The 20,049-nt window shown below is 43.3% G+C and overlaps 1 protein-coding gene across 3 annotated transcripts in view; it reads left to right on the top strand.

Annotated features, from left to right (window-relative positions):
- Positions 1 to 20,049, top strand: part of Btbd9 (BTB domain containing 9) — a 340,103-nt gene that overhangs the window by 36,393 nt on the left and 283,661 nt on the right. For all 3 annotated transcript variants that reach the window (XM_005070667.4, XM_021227473.2, XM_021227474.2), the window contains exons 3-6: positions 1,609 to 1,972; positions 4,115 to 4,379; positions 11,770 to 11,989; positions 14,919 to 15,038. In XM_005070667.4, coding sequence (XP_005070724.1) covers positions 1,609 to 1,972; positions 4,115 to 4,379; positions 11,770 to 11,989; positions 14,919 to 15,038 — 969 coding nt within the window. The remainder of the gene's footprint in view (positions 1 to 1,608; positions 1,973 to 4,114; positions 4,380 to 11,769; positions 11,990 to 14,918; positions 15,039 to 20,049) is intronic.

Below are 20,049 nucleotides of genomic sequence, written 5' to 3'. Positions count from 1 at the left end.
TTAAGATGCCTGGTGGCTTAGGGAAAATTCGTTTGTCCTCCAGTGGAAGCTGCATCTGGCCTTGAAATGAGGACTAATAGGGACAGCAAAACAGGCACACCTTGGAGTCACATTTGCCATCATTGTGTTTCTTGGGAGTGTGTTCTTTGACTAGAACTACCATAGTTAACTTATGGCATTTTCACAACTTCCCATCCTTTACAAAGTAAATAATAGAAGTGAAATCAGAAGCTCAGAAATCAGCAACAGCCAGTCACCCTTTCTAAGGGTCAGTTTCCATCACATCTGGCCTTAGCCTGGCCATCAATTATTGTTCCTGTCCTCATCATGCCTTTCCTTTTCCTTTTCTTGCATTTAGTTTAGTAAGTACTATGAAAGTGCTTTTTTTTTTTTTTTTTTTTTTTTTTTTTGGTTTTTACGAGACAGGGTTTCTCTGTATTGTTTCGGAGGCTATCGGTCCAGCCCGGCCTCGAACTCACAGAGATCCGTCTGCCTCTGCCTCCCAAGTGCTGGGATTAAAGGTATGCGCCACCACCGCCCGGCATGAAAGTGCTTTTTAAAGACCCTTTCTTAAGTAATAATGGAGCCGTTTGGCCTTATGTTTACTGTTTCTGACTGCTGTATATTTTATTGTCAAGAATCAATTGAGAGAAAAAAAAAAAAACCTGTGTGATTGTCTGTCCTGTGATCAGTATATTCTTTAAGAGAAATGCAAGCATTTTCAGAAACTTGAAGATGGTATTGAGCTAGTGGAATTCATTCCTCTTGTTGACTTCTGTGGGTATTGAACCTTTGTAGTATTTTGTGGCTCACTTGGGCTTAAACCCATGCCACCACCAAAGCTCTCTCGGGTTCTCACCGTTAACAGTATGCTTGTGCAAAGCAAAGTTAACAGCAGTAGTTGGGGTGGGGGTGGGGGGGATCCTGATTAAATCACCAGAGCTTATCAGTTTCCTTGCATGGGCGTGCTGGCTATACAAGAAGGGGACTTCTCACAGTTAAGCATCGAACCCCTTCACTCATGACTGGTCTGATGGTCCTGTAGAATATACATGTCACAGGGTTTCAGCCATGTTTATCTTGGCATTTTGATTTCCCCCAGCGTTTCAGCATTCATTCCTATACATTTCAGATTTGAATAGGTATATTACTAAATTATTTTGCAGAAAGAGGGGCCCATTTACATAGTACCTTAAAACATGGCGGGACAGAACCTGTTTCTCATTGTGCAGCTGCCAGAGGCTCCCATTAGTGTGTGCCTCATCGTTTTCCTGTGGGGTTTTACTTTCTAAACAGCTTGTGCACGTGGGACATCTTTATATTGAGTTCACTGTTCCTCTCAAATGGTGACTTCCAACTTCCTGTGTAGTCTTGCATTCTCAGGCTGTCTCGTTTGGCGCAGTTGTTTATGATACTAATTCAAGATGGTTTTAAATTATTCCTCTTGTTTCCTTTAAATAATCATTTACAGTCACTTGCGTTCTCCACCTGGATCTTTGTGTCACTAAGCAAATTTATGTCTGTATAGTATTGATAACCATTATTACATGTATTTTGTAGCCAGTTGTATTTGAGGGTTTCTGACTATGTTTCTTCTGTGGTGTGCAGGGCATTACTGTATGGTGGGATGCGAGAGTCTCAGCCTGAAGCAGAGATCCCTCTCCAAGATACCACTGCAGAGGCCTTCACGATGCTGCTCAAGTACATCTACACTGGGCGGGCAACACTGACAGATGAGAAGGAGGAGGTGCTGCTGGACTTTTTGAGCCTGGCTCATAAATATGGATTTCCAGAGCTAGAGGATTCTACTTCTGAGTACCTCTGCACCATACTTAATATTCAGAACGTCTGCATGACTTTTGATGTTGCCAGTCTCTACTCCCTCCCCAAGTTAACTTGTATGTGCTGCATGTTCATGGACAGAAATGCCCAGGAGGTGCTTGCCAGTGAAGGCTTCCTCTCGCTCTCCAAGGTGTGTGCTGCTTTGTCCTTCATCTCTCAGCATGCATGTGTACTTACACGGGGACCATACCACAGAGGTCTGCGAATCGGAGATAAAGGGCCGTGGTCTCAGAGGAGTCATCTGGTCTAGTACTTGCCGCCGGCTTCTGGGACACTAGGTCTTTCAGGCTATTGGTTCCACTTTTCGAGGTTTCTCTGTTAAGTTGTATGCAAAAGAGACTGGTCTGCTGGGTCGTTGGTTTTAATGTGGACAGTGAAGATTTTGTTGTTGTATACTGCTTTTTGGTTTTGTTTCTATGATGTAGAATATACCTAGGAATTCTTATCTTGGCAGAAGGGCAAAGTCTTTAGGGCTGGGATATATATAGTCAGTGGCACAGTGGGAAAATTCGTAAAGGAGATCTGAAGTGCCAGTGGATGTCTCTTATGCTACCACTGTAAAACTGTCACTTAAATCTGCCATTGAACCTGGAACAGTGGCTCCCTATCTGTGTGTGTGTGTGTGTGTGTGTGTGTGTGTGTCTTTAAAGAGCTATGCGTCTTGATTTGAATGAACTCCATTTTTTTTTATTATCACACTTCCATAAACAAGAAATTTTCAGTGCTGCATCAGTGTTTATGGAAGTCAGTCCAGAGAGCCGAGGACTGAAACCATGATAGTGCAGCAATACTGTAAAACAAAAGGTTTTGAAATTTTAATTATAGGCCTATCTTACTGACTTACAGATTTATACCTTCTAAAAGAATGAACACATGTATGCACGTGCACATACATATGCATATATATAGTTTGTCATCTTTGTTCTTGCTGCTTTTATGAAAGGATTGCCATAAACTATACCACTTCTTTAATATGGTGACTTTAAGTCACCATATTAGAGGTACTTGTATATAAAGGTTTATTATTGTACTGTTTGTGGTAGCTAAAAACTGGAAGCAGCCTAGAGGTCCATCAACAGCCAAATAAATGATGTGGTACATAAATACAGCTGAAAAGTAGAATAACGATAGTCCCAGCAAGATGGAAGAACAGAAAATTATTACGTTAGTTGAAACCATATTCAGAAAGACAAATTGCACCTGTTGCTCTCATAATGGACCTTACATTGTATGTGTATGTGTATAAATAAGCATATGTAAGGGGACAGGGTTCTTAGTTTGGTTACTATTGCTTTAATAAAACACCATGACCAAGAGCAACTTGGGGGGGACGAGGTCTATGTCAGCTCACAACTCTTAGGTCACACTCCATCACTGAGGGAAATCAAGGAAGGAACCTACAGGCAGGAACTGACGCCTTGCAGGGGTGCTGCCTGCTGGCTTGCTCAGCCTGCTTTCTTGTACAACCCAGGACCTGTCTGCACAGGGGCGGCACTGCTTTCAGTGTGCTGGATCCTCTACGTCAGTCACTAATCAAGAAAATGCCGCACAGCCTCACCCTCAGCCCAGTCTTACGGGGGCATTTTCTCAGTTGGGAGTCCCTCTTCCCAGATGAGTAGCTTGTGCCGACACCAGTCAACAGCAGAGCAGGTGCAGGCCATGAAACTGGACGGCAGGCTGTGTAAAGGGAAGAAGATCTTAAGAAAGACGAGAACTGGGCAGGACAAAAGGGGTGTGTTGGGTAAAGGAAGGAGAAGCAAGGCTGTGGGAGGCAGAGACGGCACCAGCAAGAGGAGGGCCGTGGAAGTGGAGCAGAGCAGCTTTACAAATGCGAGCGAGATAGTGTATGGAAAAATATTCACTCTATAACTGTAAAAACTAAGTAAATCTCTAAAGCATCAAGAGAAGATGTAGCTATGCGTGTGTGTGGGAAGACTAATTACTTTATATAGTGGTGCAAAAAGCCTGAGGAGGAAAGTTGCTACTTTTTTGTTTTTTAAGTAACCCATGTTGTCCTTGAATTCACTATGTAGCCCAGGCTGGCCTCAGATCCACAGTAATCCCTCTGCCTTCTAAAAGCTGGTATTACAAGCATGAGCTGCCACACCTGACTCATTTGTTGCTTGTTCACCTAGCCAGAGGGGAGGAGGGAATAGATAGGAAGGCCCAGACCCAGGAAAGGAATGCTACCTGTAGTCCCGTCAAGCTCTGCTGCTGACTCCATGGCTGGTGCTCCACGCTGACTCTTACGCTCCCTTTTCCTCCTTTGCAGGCAGCACTCCTGAACATTGTTTTAAGAGATTCGTTTGCAGCTCCTGAGAAAGATATTTTCTTAGCCTTGTTAAACTGGTGTAAGCACAATACAAAGGAGAATCATGCTGAAATCATGCAGGCTGTGCGTTTACCTCTGATGAGCCTCACTGAGCTTCTGAATGTCGTGAGGCCCTCAGGACTCTTGTCTCCAGATGCCATCCTAGACGCCATTAAAGTGCGCTCAGAGAGCCGGGATATGGACCTTAACTACAGAGGCATGCTCAGTAAGTACCTGTTTCCCCTTTTCAGCTTCTGCCAGTCCTAACTGCGGAACTCCGCCTGTAGAACCATGGTGCAGGTTGCATAGCGTATGCTGGGCCCAGGAGGACACAGCTCTGCTCCCCGTGGGTGTCCTTCCCTGTCGTTCCCCCTAACAGGACGAGCTACTGCCGACCCAGCACAGCTATTTCTTGTCATTCCTGGGCAAGTTGTCCATCTCCTCCTCAGAATGTCAGCAGACACTTCCCTGAAAAGTGGCTTGTCAAACTGAGACTTTTCCCCCTTCCTGTAACAAGTAAGTCCTGCATGTATGCTGTGTGTACCTAATTCTTGAAGCGTTACCACACGTGGAGATTCTAATGGTGACCATGGCTGATGCTAATAACAGTAGTCTGATTTTTCTTGCAAATGTAGTAATAGCAGTTAACAATTATCAAATGCTTTCTGTGTCAGGACCAGGCTCACATAACCATTAAGTCCTCACATCCCATTGAGGAGTTGCAGCCTATTTTTAACTGGTTGTTCTACAAATGAAGAAAATGAAACAGAATTAGGTGACTTGCCCAGAGTCACACAGAAGATGGCGCACTGAGAATTGTGTGCAGCTTGCCTCTGTAGGCTGTGCCTTTAACCATTAAACTATGTGGCAGAGGTGCAAAGAGCAGCCTCTACTTTTGACCCTTCCAGTTTCGTCATGCTAAACACAACACCAGCTTCAGGGATTGAGGGGTGGGCATGCGACTCATGTGTGGTCGGAGCGGCATTGTGATTTTGTGAGCGCCATTGTTGAAGATGGGAGAGATGAATAGAGTTGTGTATCTCAGGTCAGGACTAAAGAGCTTGCTAGAACAGAAGGTGTATGCTGCTGCATGACCAAATGGCTGCCAGCCAATCAGACAGACTATGGGGGTCTCTGAAAGCTGCTTCAAATCTCCTTTCTCTACAGTGAGAAGCTTATGTGGGAGTGGTCTGTACACCGTGGTGATGCTTGCCTGGGTGGTTTGGTGTCAGGAAGACCAGTGAGGAGGGAATTTAGTTTACTCAACGGACACAGCAGGTAATGGCAGAGAAGGGGAAAGTGACACAAGTATAGACAAGGTTCCAGGACATTAGAGCTTGGTGATGGGAGGATTGAACATTGAGGATTAAGGTTAAGGTAAGTTTCCCAAGGCCTCATTATCTTAGGATGCGCAGTAAGCAGTGCCAGTTAAACCCCAGCACATTTCCTTTCCTTGGCCACTGAACCAGCAGGGCTTCTGCAGAGAGATGCTGAGCTTGGTTTTGGGTTAGTTTGAGCGCTTCTGGATATTGATCATTTCTTGGGGAGGCTGAACATTTCCTGGGGTGATACCTTCCTTGACTGGTTTGAGACATTCTTGAGATGCTGGTGGGTCCTAAATAGATGTCCTTAGCCTGGACTTGTTTCCTGAGTTATCAGATCTAGATTTATTTTCAGTTGACAAGTAGTTCTTTGGCCTCAAAATTTTTGTGGATGCACATGCATGTGTGCACCGAATGTGGAGGCCAGAGGTGAGCCTCAGGCGTTAATCGTTAGGAGTCATCGGGTTTGATTCTGAGACATGGTCTTTGGTTGGGGGCTGGGGCACACTGATTAGGCTGAATGACTTGGCGGAAGACCCCAGGGATTCATCTGGCTGTTTCCCCAGGGCTAGGGATTACAGTTGTGTGCAGTTATGCTCGGCTTTTATGTAGGCCCTGGGAAATGATTTAGGTCCTCACCGATGGTTTGATAAGCACTCTCTGTAGATTGAGATATCTCCTGTGTCCCTCGGCCAGACAAACTTGATTTTAAGTCTTGACTTAGTCATTAGCTATGTGATCTGGCAATAAATTGAGTTTTAGTTTCCTGTCTCCATATTGTTGTGAGGACTAATTTGAATAATCTGTGTAAACACAGCATGTGAGCTCAGTACAGGACCTATTGCTTTCAGTGTTGATGTGGCTTCCCTCATCACAGTATGTCACTGTGTGAATCGTCACATCCACCGTGTTCCCGTAAACAGTTTTGTTTTTTTCTCACCTTTGGATTTTGAGGACCGTGTTTTTTGTGGATCTAATTATCTTTTACCCTGACCACTCAACACACTGACCAGCACATAGCAAGTGAATCCTTGGTGGATGAATTCAGGAAACAGGGCTAATAGGAAGGGGAAGCATATTACTGGTGTTCAGGGAGCAGTCAAAGCTAGTGACAAAGAGAAATCTGGGTAAGAACATAGAAAAAGAAGTAAAGAAAAATCAAAGTCCAAGACTTGGAGACCTGTAGGCTGGAGGCTTAAGGCAGAGAAGAAATTAGAGAGGCAGGGGAGACAGCAGAGCTAGGAAGGCCACAGAAGCTAATTGGGGGAGAGCTGCCATATGGAGGGGCAGTTAGTGGTGTCTCATGATGCCAGATGGTCAAGGTGAATGAGAGTTGAGAGGACTTTGGATATAAATTGTGTGCGAGTTTGCGAATATCCAAAGGGAATCAAGCCATTCCCTTTGAAGAGATAATACTCATAGTGTGTTAGTTACTTTGCGAATTGAGAAACAGAATGGTGTAGCTGCAGAGAAAAAACTGGAGAGGTTTAGGAAGCAATTGGGAGGGGCTGGTTGAAGGTCAGCCTTACCTGGAGTAAGAGGGTGAAATGGGACCTAAGATGAGTGTTGAATTCTACACTTCCCAAATCCTCATTTTCTACCCTCTTATATAAGCCCCTCCCCTTTATCCTATTATTGTCTTATAGGGCTCTAGAGCTGCATTTGCTGAAGATGGGTTGGATCACAGATGTAGGTGTTAGGTGTATTTGACACTTCATATATACTGGTTTCTTGGAACTGATTAACTGGTCAGTCCATGTGAAAGTCGCCCACTCTGGTAATCTGGGAGAGTCCTTAGGGAAGGAATGGTTGAGGCACTCAGTTCTGGAATAATGTGTTTACTGTGGTTATTGCTTACTAATGTTAAATTTGCCATTTCGGAGAAATTCGGACAGAGCACAAGGAATAGATTATATGAAAGTGTTTGACAATCATGAGATCACTGAGTAGTATAGTTAAATAGCAGGATATTTTTCTGACTTTTATAGTATTTAAGTAGTGAAATTAATAAAAAAAATATCGAGGAAGCACAATACATCTCTAGCAGATCCTTTTAAAGAGATTTTCTAAGAACTACCCAAACATCAGGTACTTATTTTAGCATATATCGATTGTTGGGAAATGAAGTCTAACATCTCAGAAGTGTTAGGCTGGGAGCTTCTGGGGGATTTGTGACTGTGTTCTTCCGTGTGTGTGTGTGTGTGTGTGTGTGTGTGTGTGTGTGTGTGTGTGTGTGTGTGTACGTGTGTGTGTACGTGTGTGTGTGTACGTGTGTACGTGTGTACGTATACACTAATCAGGAATGCAGAGAGCCTGTCTCAGTGCTGCTGCTGCTGTAAGTTTATGACGTTGCTTTCTGGGAGATTCTCCCTCAGAGGCCTACCCCAAAGTTTTACTAAATTGCAGATTCCACCCTGTTTTAAAAGGGCGATCCCAATGATGCTTTTACTTAGTGATGAGGTTGGTTTCTTTAGAAGGTAGTTTGAGTTTATGCACATACAGTAAGCATTTATCTAAACACCTAGGGTAAAGAAATGAACTTTTTAATGGAATTACTTTTTTCCTTAGGATGTTGAGCTGCCTTTGTTTCATTCCCTTAACATTTAGTTTTCTCTTACCTCTGGAGATTCTTCTGTCCCAAAAGTCAGTGCTTTTTTCTAATAAGGCTGAGTTATATTTTGTTTTGTTTATCTCATGTGTTAGACTGTGGGAAAGAGAACAATAATCTCGTTTCTGCATGTTTATAGCAGATAGCTGTATCATAGATTCTAGCCTCAGGATTTTTTTATTGAGTAAAAGTCAATATGTTCTTAAGACTGCTGAGGTAAATTGGTGTGTTCGTGTGTGTGTGTGTGTGTGTGTGTGTGTGTGTGTATGTGTGTGTGTGTGTGTGTGCTTCCTGTGTTTCCTAGTCACTGGACTAAGGATCTTTGCAACTGTGATATAATTGTTGCTCATTAGATTGAGTTCTTTAAAGATGCTATAGTTGGATTCTTTTTTTTGCCTCTGGTCTTCTAGCACCTGGCACAGTGTCTGAATCAAGATTTTAAAAATATATGGCTGAGCCGGGCGGTGGTGGCGCACGCCTTTAATCCCAGCACTCGGGAGGCAGAGGCAGGCGGATCGCTGTGAGTTCGAGGCTGGGCTGGACCGACAGCCTCCAAAACAATACAGAGAAACCCTGTCTCGTAAAAACCAATATATATATATGGCTGAATGAGTCCTTTCCTTGTTTCCAGACTAGAATTGAAGTCTTTCTCCCCTGTCACATAAGGACAGTTATAACATGAACATTTTAAAACTCTTTGCTCCTGGTACTGTTGTACCTTCTCCGGGATACATTCATTTGTGGAGGTGTTTAGTGTCAGTGAAAGTTCTCCTCTCCTATCAGATGCTGAGCATCTCGGGCTGAGCTGCTTCAGTGACTTGCACATGGGGGCAGCTTTCAACACCTGTTTTCTTTAAAGCAGTTGGATGGTGGTCCCGTTTAGCTGCATGCCCTTCTTTGGTAACTTCCCAACGTTGCCAAGTGAAGGGAAGTGCTTAGTTTGGGACTAGACTGCAGCACTGTGCCTCATGCAGCAGACGTTCTTTCATCATTTCTTCTGTCTGGTTTCTTTTTTGTTTCCGGTTTGTGTGTTTGAGAACCAGAATTGAGAAGTGTGGAAACCAGGCCTGCAAATAGTAGGTTAATGGGGAAAGTTGAAGCAAGACCGGAGCCTTGGGAAAGTTGTTCCTATTGGCACAGTTGTTAGCGAGTATTGTGGGAGGCAGGGGGAACCCATACAATCCAGGAAGTTGGTAAGGGGAGTGTAGGAGATGACTTAGGTGACAGAATTGGATAAAGAGATTCTAGTGGGCAGAGAGCTATTTTGTATCCAAGTAATACATTGGTGTCTTAAGTGCTATGTCCCAAATGATGACTTAGGACCTAAAGAAAACACTGGGTGATTAGCCCGGAGCCTCAGCTTTTGTCACTGTGTAGTTTGGTTTGAATTCTGACTCGGTCTCTGAGCATGCTTAGGCAGCCTCATGTCTGCTTTTGGAGTGTCGTTTTTAGGTATCAGTACCCAGGGACACCTACCTTACCTGTGAAGCTTGACGTATAGATGACTTCATAGGCCTAGACACTAATCTCAATTGGAGACAGGAGGGGGCTTGAAATAACCCACTCTCTCCCATCTCCCCCTCCCAAATGATTGGTTTGTTTTTTACCTAGCTACAGGGCTTTAAAGCTCAATTTTTTCTTAATGGCTATAAAATAAAAATTATAAATATACAGATATTTTTGATTGCTATTTATGATCTTACTCAATCCCTGCTGATGTCTTTTAGTTTTTTGAGTTTCGCTCTTCATGGATAGAGAGATACAGGCACTAAGAGGAGTACATGTGACTTGAATACTTTTGTAATTTAGATTTTTCCAGGATTACTTTTCCTTTTAAATTCATCATTTAACTATAGATTTGGAAGAAAAACTACTTTGGAACTGTATTTTTATCCAGCAGTGTACTCATGCTCTAGCTGCCATGAGGGAATTTCCACTTGTATAAATGATCTCATGCCGGAGTGCAAGATGCTCCCGGGCAATGAACTTGTTGAGAATGGCTAGAAAAGGCTCAAGTACTCTTGAAATAAACTTAAAAGAAGACTTGGACTCGCAGTAAACTTTCATTTCTATTTTCGATTTCAGCCGTAATCATTAGAGACTCTTGGACCTGGTGTGTCATTCGGAGCTTGGTAGATTTTAGTACTGAAGGAAGCTTATCTTAAGGGAAGCCAAGGTGGTACTAGTTTCTAAGCTTGGAGGCTTGACACAAGTCCCTCTGTCAGGACTGTAGGTGACAGTTTCATCAGAATTTGCTTTGAAGGCGGGTCAGAGTCTTAAATAGCAGTGGGGCGGGGCCCTGGATGCCTGGGTCTGACACCAGCTCTGCTGCTTGCTGGACAGTAAGGTCATTGGCTTTCCTGTTCTTCCATGTCTCATCTGTGATGGCTGCGGGGCTGTGTCGTGCCCCGAGGACTAAATCAAAGGAGTCAGTATCTGTGAAGTGCTTGTAGCAGTGTCTGAAGAATACAGTGGCTGCACTCGGCCATATTGAGTATGAGCCGTTGCTGCCTCAGCTCTTGGCATTGCTGATGTGGCTTTGTTCTCTGTGTTGCTTCAGTCTTTTGCTTTTGCTTTTAGCTCCATTTGTTGTCCTCTTCTGGAGCCACTGTTACCTGTCTTCATTTGTAAACTTCCCCAACCCAATTTCCTGCCGACTGCCACATCTGCAACGCTGAACGCTTCCTTACTGTCTTTTCCTTGTGCACCTGATAGGTCTCTCACTTCCCTTTATACCAAGAGGCACTCTGGGAAACCTGCATAGCTCTTACACGTGTGCCATATAGTAATGACTAGTTTTTAAAGAGCATACTAGATGCTTTGCAAACATCTTCTCAGTATTTACAGAGAACATGCAGGGGACAGACATTGTCCTCTCAAGAAGCTGACATTTAGAAGGAGTAGTTTCTCCCAAGTGGCAGATCCAGTTCAGCCTTTTACAGCCTTGGTGTAAACTATGACTCAGTCGCCAAGCATGTTTATGTCTTCCATGGAGACTGCTGGTTTTAGGTATCAGTTCCTGGAGGAGACACCCTCCTTACCTGTCAAGTGTGATGTGTAGAGGTGACTTTAAAGTCCCAGACAGTAATCTCTCATTGGAGAGAAGAAAGGCTTCAAATAACTACAACCCTGATTCTGATGACAGCTTCTGAATTTTCATTAAGACAAAACTCAAGTGATGTTTATTTTCTTTTCAGGTAGAATCTTATTTTCTCAGCTTGGCAAACTGACTCATCTTGTCTGTGTGTGACTAACGGCAGCTAACACTGGAGCCCCCTCTCTTGTTTGAGCAGATGTCTGGCCTGTTTGCCCTACACCTGTCCTCAGTCCGGATGGTGGGTGCAGGCCATCTGATATGCTGTTTTTGTTCAGCAGACATTAAATTAAAGCTGCTAACAGAATGGACTCCACAGAGAGGATATTTGCCCTACCACTTGTGTTTGTAGGATTAACTCTCTTTTAACATTCAGTGTCTGGCTCACTGTAGATGTGTTAGTGACATTCACTTTGAGTGTTGAATGCTATCTTAATCTTGGTGGACATTCTATTCTCTTCATTTCCATAGACTTGCCTATACAACTTAAAACCAAATACTGGAATCAACTAGAATGCTTCAAGTTTACTTTTCTCTCACTAATATAGAATATTTAAAAATAACACTACACTTGCTCTGTTTCTAACTGTAGTACCAGAAGAAAACATTGCAACGATGAAGTATGGAGCCCAGGTTGTGAAAGGAGAGCTGAAGTCAGCCTTGTTGGATGGTGATACTCAAAATTATGACTTGGACCATGGGTTTTCCAGGCATCCCATCGATGATGACTGCCGCTCTGGCATTGAGATCAAGCTCGGCCAGCCATCCATTATCAACCACATACGCCTCCTCCTGTGGGACCGTGACAGCCGGTGAGGACTCTTGTCCCTGAGACGCTGTGTCGTGTTTGCTGAAGAGGACCTAATGTTTTGGCCATCTGCTTTGGTTTCTCTCCTACACCAGTTCTTCATTTACTGGCAAAAGGAGGCAGTTACTGAGAAAGAGAGCTTCTGTCTTAGTCACTATTGCTGTGATGGAACACAACAGTCAGAGCAACTTGGGAAGGAAAAGCTTTCTTTGGCTTACACGTCCATGTCACAGTTTATAATCAGAGAAAGTCAAGACAGGAACTGAAGCAGGGCAAGGACTTGGAGGCAGGAGCTGATACAGAGGTCATGGAGGGGTGTTGCTTACTGGCTTGCTCCTCATGGCTTGCTCAGCCTGCTTTCTTATAGAACCCAGGACCACCAGCCCATCGATGGTACCACACAGTGGGCTGGACCTTCCCCTATCAATCACTAATTAAGAAAATGCCTTACAGCTGCGTTTTATGGAGACTTTTTTTTAAATTGTAGTTCCTTCCTTTGAGTTAATTCTAGCTTGTATCAAGTTGTCATAAACCTATCTAGTACAACCCTCTAGCAAGGAAGTGGCCCAGAGGAGCTGGGAAAGGCAGTTAGATGCTCAGTGACCATGTGCTTTAGTTTTGCAGGTTTAAATGGCCCATTTCTTTGTGATCTTTCTGCTGTTTCTCTCAGTTAGTTCTAGGGAAAGAATTAAAAGTGAAATTTCTTTAAAATGTCCTTTTTAACATTTAAAGTTTTTGGTATTTTGTGTTGCATGTTCTGCTTACATACATGTGTGTGCACCATGTGTGTGCAATGCTCTCAGTGCGAGAATAAGGCAGTGGATCCCTGCAACTGGAGTTTCAGGCAGTTAGGAGTCACCATATGTGTGCTGGGAATCGAACTTGAGTCCTTTGGAAGAACAGCCTGTGCTCTTAACCACTAAGCCGTCTCTCTAGCCCCTTTTTGTCCTCCTCATATACAAACACTGAGTAAGTGTTTTATTTTGGAAAATACAGAAAGTACAAAGAATAAAACTTATCTCACCAGTGCCCATCATTAAAGTTTGTATGTCTCTAACTGTCTATCTCATTACACATGCATACGTATTACAAAGTCTTTACAAAGCTTCACAAAACATAGGTTGGCTATATGGAAAACTTACCTCTACTTTTAGTATTTCTTCTTAGGAGGTAGAGTCTCGATAATTTGCCTAGCCTGATGTCAAACTTGGATTCCTTCTTCCAGCTTCCCAAATTCTGGTGTTGCAGGTGTGTGTGACCCACTGCACTTGGCTTTAATTTCATGTTTCAGTTACTACATTTAAAACATTGTATTCGTTTTGAAATGTTATCTGGCATCCTTCCGTATAAGTGAACATGGTTTATTTGATTCCTTACTATTGGATATTATGAATACCTTTAAAATACTTATCATCTTATAGCTGGAGAAATTGTCTTTTTTTGCATAGCTAAGCATTCTTGGAGTAAAATCAAATTGTGAAAGTGCATAACACGCATACACACTCAGTCACTCTTATGTTCTAAAATAAATCCTTTAAAAAAGAATTATTTCTCACATGTATGTTGGTGAATATTTGGTGCATAATTGACAAAGTGGTTGGAGTTAATTCATATTTCTCATTTCCAAGAATCCCTGGTTAATAACAATGTAATAATATTTATATTGCTCTCATTACTTGTATATGGTAGGCACTCTAAAGGCTTTATATATTTCATTCCTCTAATTAATAATGAAATTGGAATAAAAATGATAAAGGGAAAGGTTAGTGTGCTTGAACCTGAAAGCACTGCTTATTGTTTCCATGATGTTAAATATTTATAGGCCACTTTGTTTTAGTATCTATATTACATTCACAGAGGACTTTACCATGTTCTTTTCTCACAACATTGCTAACATTTGAAGTAAAGGTGAAAAATTCAAAATCTCAAGCCAAAAAGATTCTGATGTGTTGTAAAATTATATCCCACATTACTGATAACCCAGAGAAGTTCAATAAAAGGTTATAACCAGTTTGAGACTGAGCGATAAAATGAATGGGAGTTGAGGGGACAGCAGAAAATGAGGGGATGACACAAAATAAGCTGACCTTTTCTGGCCACAACTGTGGGCTGCAGGCTGACATTTATGGTCACCTAAATCTTCCAAGATTGTTCCTGTTGATATTACAGCACAAGTAATAACTGCATCTCAAATTTAAATTTGCCTCATGACAAGGAAATACAGATTTTTTTTTTCCCAGTGTGGGCCCAGCATGTAATGGTTCAGGGCAGCTGACAAGGGGAGGATGATGGGCTATTTTCATTATAGCCAGGTTATTAGCTGGCAAGGTTTAAGTTACATCCAAAAGAAACAAGCATTTTCTTTTCCCCCCATGTTGTTTATTTTCTAGCAAGCTGCTGTAAGTGGTGTGGTAGGGGACTGAGGGGTGGCTGGAGATGAGTTGGCGTCTGTGGAGAACCATTCTGCCATTCCACGTGGCTTTCCCTGCTGAGAAGGGAGGGTGGGGTAGAGCCTCTAGGCCAGGGGCCATGGCAGGAGGAAAGGGCACTGACCTGCTTCTGTGTCCTTGTCCCTTCTCTGTCCTTACCTCCCCCGTCTGCTCCTGTTGCCTGTCTCTCCTTTCCTCCCTCTGCTAATGTGGCATGGCCAAGGCATCCTGGCAATGCAAAGAAAAACAAGCTTCCATTTAGTTTTGCTCTTAAGTAGTTCATCATTTGATTAAGACAGAAAGACAAGCTAAGAGGAAATGTCAGTACATTGGGGTAAATACTACAGTAGTGTGTTTTATATAGCTTTTATTGCTACCTGAATTTGATAAATGTGTTTTTGAAATAGGAAATATAATTAGTGAATTCTATTCTTTGGTACCTTTTAATATTTTACTTTGGTTTTGTATTGTTGCTGTACTATATTTTTTCTTTTTACTTCATAGGTCTTATTCCTATTTTATCGAAGTGTCCATGGATGAACTTGATTGGATCAGAGTGATAGATCATTCACACTACCTGTGTCGATCTTGGCAAAAGTTGTATTTTCCAGCTCGTGTCTGCAGGTAAGTTCTCATTGTTAATATATGATTCTTGTTCTTCTTCTTCCTCCTCCTCCTCCTCCTTCTTCCCCTTCTTCTTCTTCTTCTTCTTTTTTAGACACAGAATTTATCTGTGTAGCTTTGGAGCCTGTCCTGGAACTCTCTGTGTAGACAATGCTGGCCTTGAACTCACAGTGATCCTCCTGAGTTCTGGGATTAAAGGCGTGTGCCACCACTGTCCAGCATTGATTTTTATCTTCATTTAAGGACATTTGGAGTTTGAGAGCGAGATTGTCTCTGCCCCCCAAAAAACACAAAAAACCCAAAAGCAACAGACCAAAAAAAAAAAAAATCAAAAACCTGTAGGGACAGTTAAATACTTGGTGTGTGGAACTGTGTAGCGCGTTGTGTGCTGTGCTTTCCAGTGGCAATGTGAAGACTGAAGTGCTCTTTACACTCGCTGTTGTCCTCACAGAGAAGGCAGCTGTGGTCAGACAGGGGAGTCTCCTCAACATCCAGGGAAGGTCCTTCTGAAAGCTCCCTGCCAGTGCTCAGAGCCAGTATGTGTGCATGTAGTGCATTCTTGGGGCATTGGTCCGCATTAGGGGACGGCAGGTGGGGTTCGGCAAAGGTGCAAGGCCAGCTTAGCCAGCAGACTTCATGCTCACACCCCTGTTTCTCCGTACCAGCTGATTCTGTTGTTTGGCACACCCCAGGTAAGATTGTTTGGGAGAGTATTGAAAGGTTACTGTTCTAATAGTTTGTTTTTCTGTAGTTGAAACCATTATCTGAACTTTCTGTTGTTCTGTAAAGCATACAAGTTCATGAAATTGGGAGTGGAAAAGGTGGTTGAAGTTCCCTGAAGATTATATGAATTTGTTCATTTTTCCCATTGGATGGTGCCCTCTAATGATGATCTTTGAGGCAAGAGGTTAAAGGCAGAGCATGGCGGGCTCATACATGTGTGGAGAGAGGGGAAGGGAAAGGACTGGTGAGAAAGCAGGGAGGATGTGGAGCAGGCCCCTGTCACCGGCAGCTTACCTGCCTCTCCTCAACAGATGTCATCCACGCTAGCTTGTAGGTGTGACTGGCAGAGCAGGTGAGAATGTCCCTGGCTCAGTGTCCTGGTCAGGAGTCACCTCTGTGAACTCCTGATTAACTCAGCACAAGAATTCCACAAAAGCCTCCACTACTGGAACATTTCTATTATGGGTGTGACTGGGCACAGTTTTGCTACCCAGGGACCCTCTTGTGTGGAAATGAAGAAAATCAATTTCATTTCCCCAAAGAGGGACTAAAATGTTTCAGTTCTTTTACCTAGTAGAGTTTTGGATGAATTAAAATAAGAGGGACCATAAATTGAGTTAAGATTCCATATCTCAGAGCTGCCGACAGATAACTTGGGGAAGAGGGGCCCGTTAGGGAGGAGGAGCAGATGAAGTCTGTATTGCCTCAGGTTGTAATAGGTGAAGCAGATTGGAAACAAGCAGCATGGAAAGATGGTGCATTTGTATGTAGTTTGAAACAATAGGAACACGACTCTCAGAGCAAGTTGTCATGATTCCAGCTGTGACAGTTCTTGTGCTTTCTCCCCCTCGCAACTCCAGCTGCAAGGAGGGCGGCCTGCCTTCAGCCGGGCTCTAGCTTTTAGAAAATGTTCTTTCCCTTGGGTATTTATGCTTTACTTCCTTCCCTCCCCCTCTTCTTTCCCTCCTATATGGATTTGACCTTGCCAGGGTCACTTTTGCTGTATTCGTGCTGCCAGCTTTGCTTTGGCACCTGTATTAATTACTTTTCAGTTGCTATGGGAAAACCCATGAGTAAGGTAGCTTGTAGAAGAGTTTATTGGGGCTATAGTTTCAGAGGGTGAGTCCATGACTACCGTGGTGAGAGCTTGCAGCAGACAGTCACGCATGATGCTAGAGCGGTAGCTGAGAGTTTACACCTTTTCCCAGCACATCATATGCGCGCGCGCACACGCATGCACGCACGCACGCACGCACACCTACCCATACTCATCTCCACCCCCCACCCCCCCCCCCGCATGGATGGCATGGGCTGTGCAGCCCCAGTTACAAGCTTCCTCCAACAAGACCACACCTACTAATCTTCCCCAACTGAGGACTGACCTTTCAAATATCTGAGCCTATGGGGGGGCCCTTCTCATTCATGCTTCCACAGTCCGCTCAGCTCCAAACTACAAATCTGAGCAAAGGTGTTGTTGGAGATGGTGATAGCAAGAAAAGAGAGGAATCTCAGGGTCCATGTTAGTAATACATTATAACCATTCTACTACATCTATTACATTTCTCATAAATTCTGTTTCTTGGGTTAGGTTTTTGTTCTGACAGTATTTTAAAATGAATGTAAGCAGCCGGGCGGTGGTGGCGCACGCCTTTAATCCCAGCACTCGGGAGGCAGAGGCAGGCGGATCTTTGTGCGTTCGAGGCCAGGCTGGACCGATAGCCTCCGAAACAATACAGAGAAACCATGTCTCGTAAAAACCAAAAAAAAAAAAAATGAATGTAAGCATTAGACTTTCTGGACAATCTGAGGAGGTGTTGGTTTTCCTTCCCAGCTGCTTATTGACTGTTTAAACAATGCTCTAAGTGAACTAGCTGCAGGTACTTCACTGTGCAAAGAAAGACTTCCTGAGCATGTAAGGGTTTAGTTTTCATTGCAAGCTAATTTTGTGTATTTGTGTGTCCCCTTGGTTCTTTAGTATGTTTTGTGTTTGTTTTTGCCTCTGAGAGTATAACTACAAGCACTTAGAGATGCAGAGTCTGGGCTCTAAATCTTTGTACTTTTAAACAGTACTCAGACTGCGACATTATATGCAGCCACTCTACATAGTAGAGACCGTAAGTCAGCATCGACATGTAGTGCATTTGTTAAGAGTGTCTGAGTGATGTCAAATTCCTTGAGGTGGCACACAGCTCTATATTTTCGGGAGTTTGGTTTCTTTAGGAAACTGACTTTTGATGTTTATATTGAGGGTTTTGAATGCTTTGTGTGGATGTCAGCTTTGCTTTGTTACATTGACAAAGGTGACATTTTATAAAGTGAGCAGTAAGCCGGGTGGTGGTGGCGCACGCCTTTAATCCCAGCACTCGGGAGGCAGAGGCAGGCAGATCTCTGTGAGTTCGAGGCTGGACCGATAGCCTCCTAAACAATACAGAGAAACCCTGTCTCGTAAAAACCAAAAAAAATTTTTTTAAAAATATAAAGTGAGCAGTAGGCGATGACCTACACCTCTCTCTGAGACCAGCAAAAGCCAGTGAGCATTTGTGGTCTGAAACTGGGCAGTAGATGGAGCTCATACCAATCCTAGATTCCCCTCAGACACTCGTAACCTGTGGTGGCAGCACTCTTCGTGGACTTCGCCTTGGCAGTCAGGTGGCGTGATGTCTGGGTGAAGGCAGAGACTCATCAATAGGTTTAGTTTATTTTGTTCACTTTTTGAGAGCCTGCACTGTTTGATCATCAGAGTAGGCCCTGTCTTTGGCACTTTCATTAAGACCGCAGTGCCTTTTCTAAGTAGCCAAGCCTTCTGAGTACTTCCTGTACTGTCAGGTCACATATGGCAGTCCCAGACCTGCCACAGACAGCATAGCAACAGCTAATAATTTGCTCATTTTTCAGTGTTTATAAAAGTGTTATATATTTGAGTATATGAATCATTAAGTCTGCCATTGCAATATCTTTCACAGTACAGTGTAATCCAGGCAGCATTCATTTTGCTCAGTAGTAGATTGTGTCTACTGGCAGTAAGATAGTGCCAGGCTTCAAACCCGCAGTGATCATTTCAACCATGATGATGGACGGAGGAAAATGATTGACTCTTTCTTTCTGGACCCTTGCCAGGAATGTTTGTGTGTGAAGTGGGGCTATTCTGTGTGGCCAAGAGCTTAGACTAGTACTATCTCCCCCATCCTTAACCCTTAGCTGGAGATGAAGGAAAATGACTTACAGTTTATGTGCAATCTTCATCCTTAGAGCAAACCATATTATGTCACTGGTAGGAACTTTGCATCGATATAGATGTGTGTGTGTGTGCGTGCGTGTGCATGTGCGTGTGTGCATGTGTGTATGCACGTGTATGTGTGTGTGCGCACGCGCATCATTTTTTTCTTTTGTGTGTATGTGATTTGATATTAGGTTTCAGTGTTATAGTGATGTTGTTTTGCCACATAGAATTTTACATTTTTAAAAAAGGTAGTCAAATTAGTGTTTTAAAATTATTTCTAGTTTTATATCTTGTTTAGAAAGGTGTTCCTCAATCCAGTGCTAAAGAATGTTGCATGTTTTTCTAATACTTCAAAAACTCCTTGTAATCAAATACTCAATTCCGGCAGACAGAAGAGGAGTGGTTTGGTTGGGACAGTTAACTTCGGATTGCTCATTTAACCATGATTGCTCACTCCCCTGTGGAGACTGGCCTTGTTTCTCAGGTGCTGGGTTCCAGCATATACTTGACGCTTTCACAGTGATTTCCTTTGATTCCTGTTGACTGTTTGAATTACTGTTGTTTCCCTTCCTATTTTCTTAGAGTGAGAAATTATACCATGCCAAGGATGTCACAGAAAAAGGAAAGGGTGTTGCAGAACATCTGCCAGTCTGTCTTTCTAGCCTCAAGGGTTACATTAGAGGCCTTCAGTGATGATAAACATCTCACAGAGGGGCTGTGTTTTCACTCAGAACAGGGATTTAGGTATGCCTCAACAGCTCAGGAAAAAAAATCCTCTCCAGTTGTTCACCCACCACTTACTCATTCAGCAAATAAGCACCTACTGTGTGCTATGCATTGCACTTGACTCTGAGATTGTAACTCTGATGGATGTCAGAGCTTCTGCATTTGTCAGTGGGGGAGGAGTATGCACAAATTTATGAGTACATGTTGTCAAGATGGTACTCTGTGATAACAAGGATCAATGGGAGCAGACATGGGTTTTTTAAGTACGGTTGCTGGGGTGGTGGTACTGTAAGCTGAGCTTTATGAAATGACATTATCCGGTCTTTGCTTGGGCCATCTAGG

This window comes from Mesocricetus auratus, unplaced genomic scaffold (genome assembly GCF_017639785.1).
Source record: "Mesocricetus auratus isolate SY011 unplaced genomic scaffold, BCM_Maur_2.0 Super-Scaffold_100027, whole genome shotgun sequence".
NCBI lineage: Eukaryota > Metazoa > Chordata > Mammalia > Rodentia > Cricetidae > Mesocricetus > Mesocricetus auratus.
The sequence above is the reverse complement of the archived record's forward strand: the minus strand, read 5'-3'. Positions and strand labels throughout refer to the sequence as shown.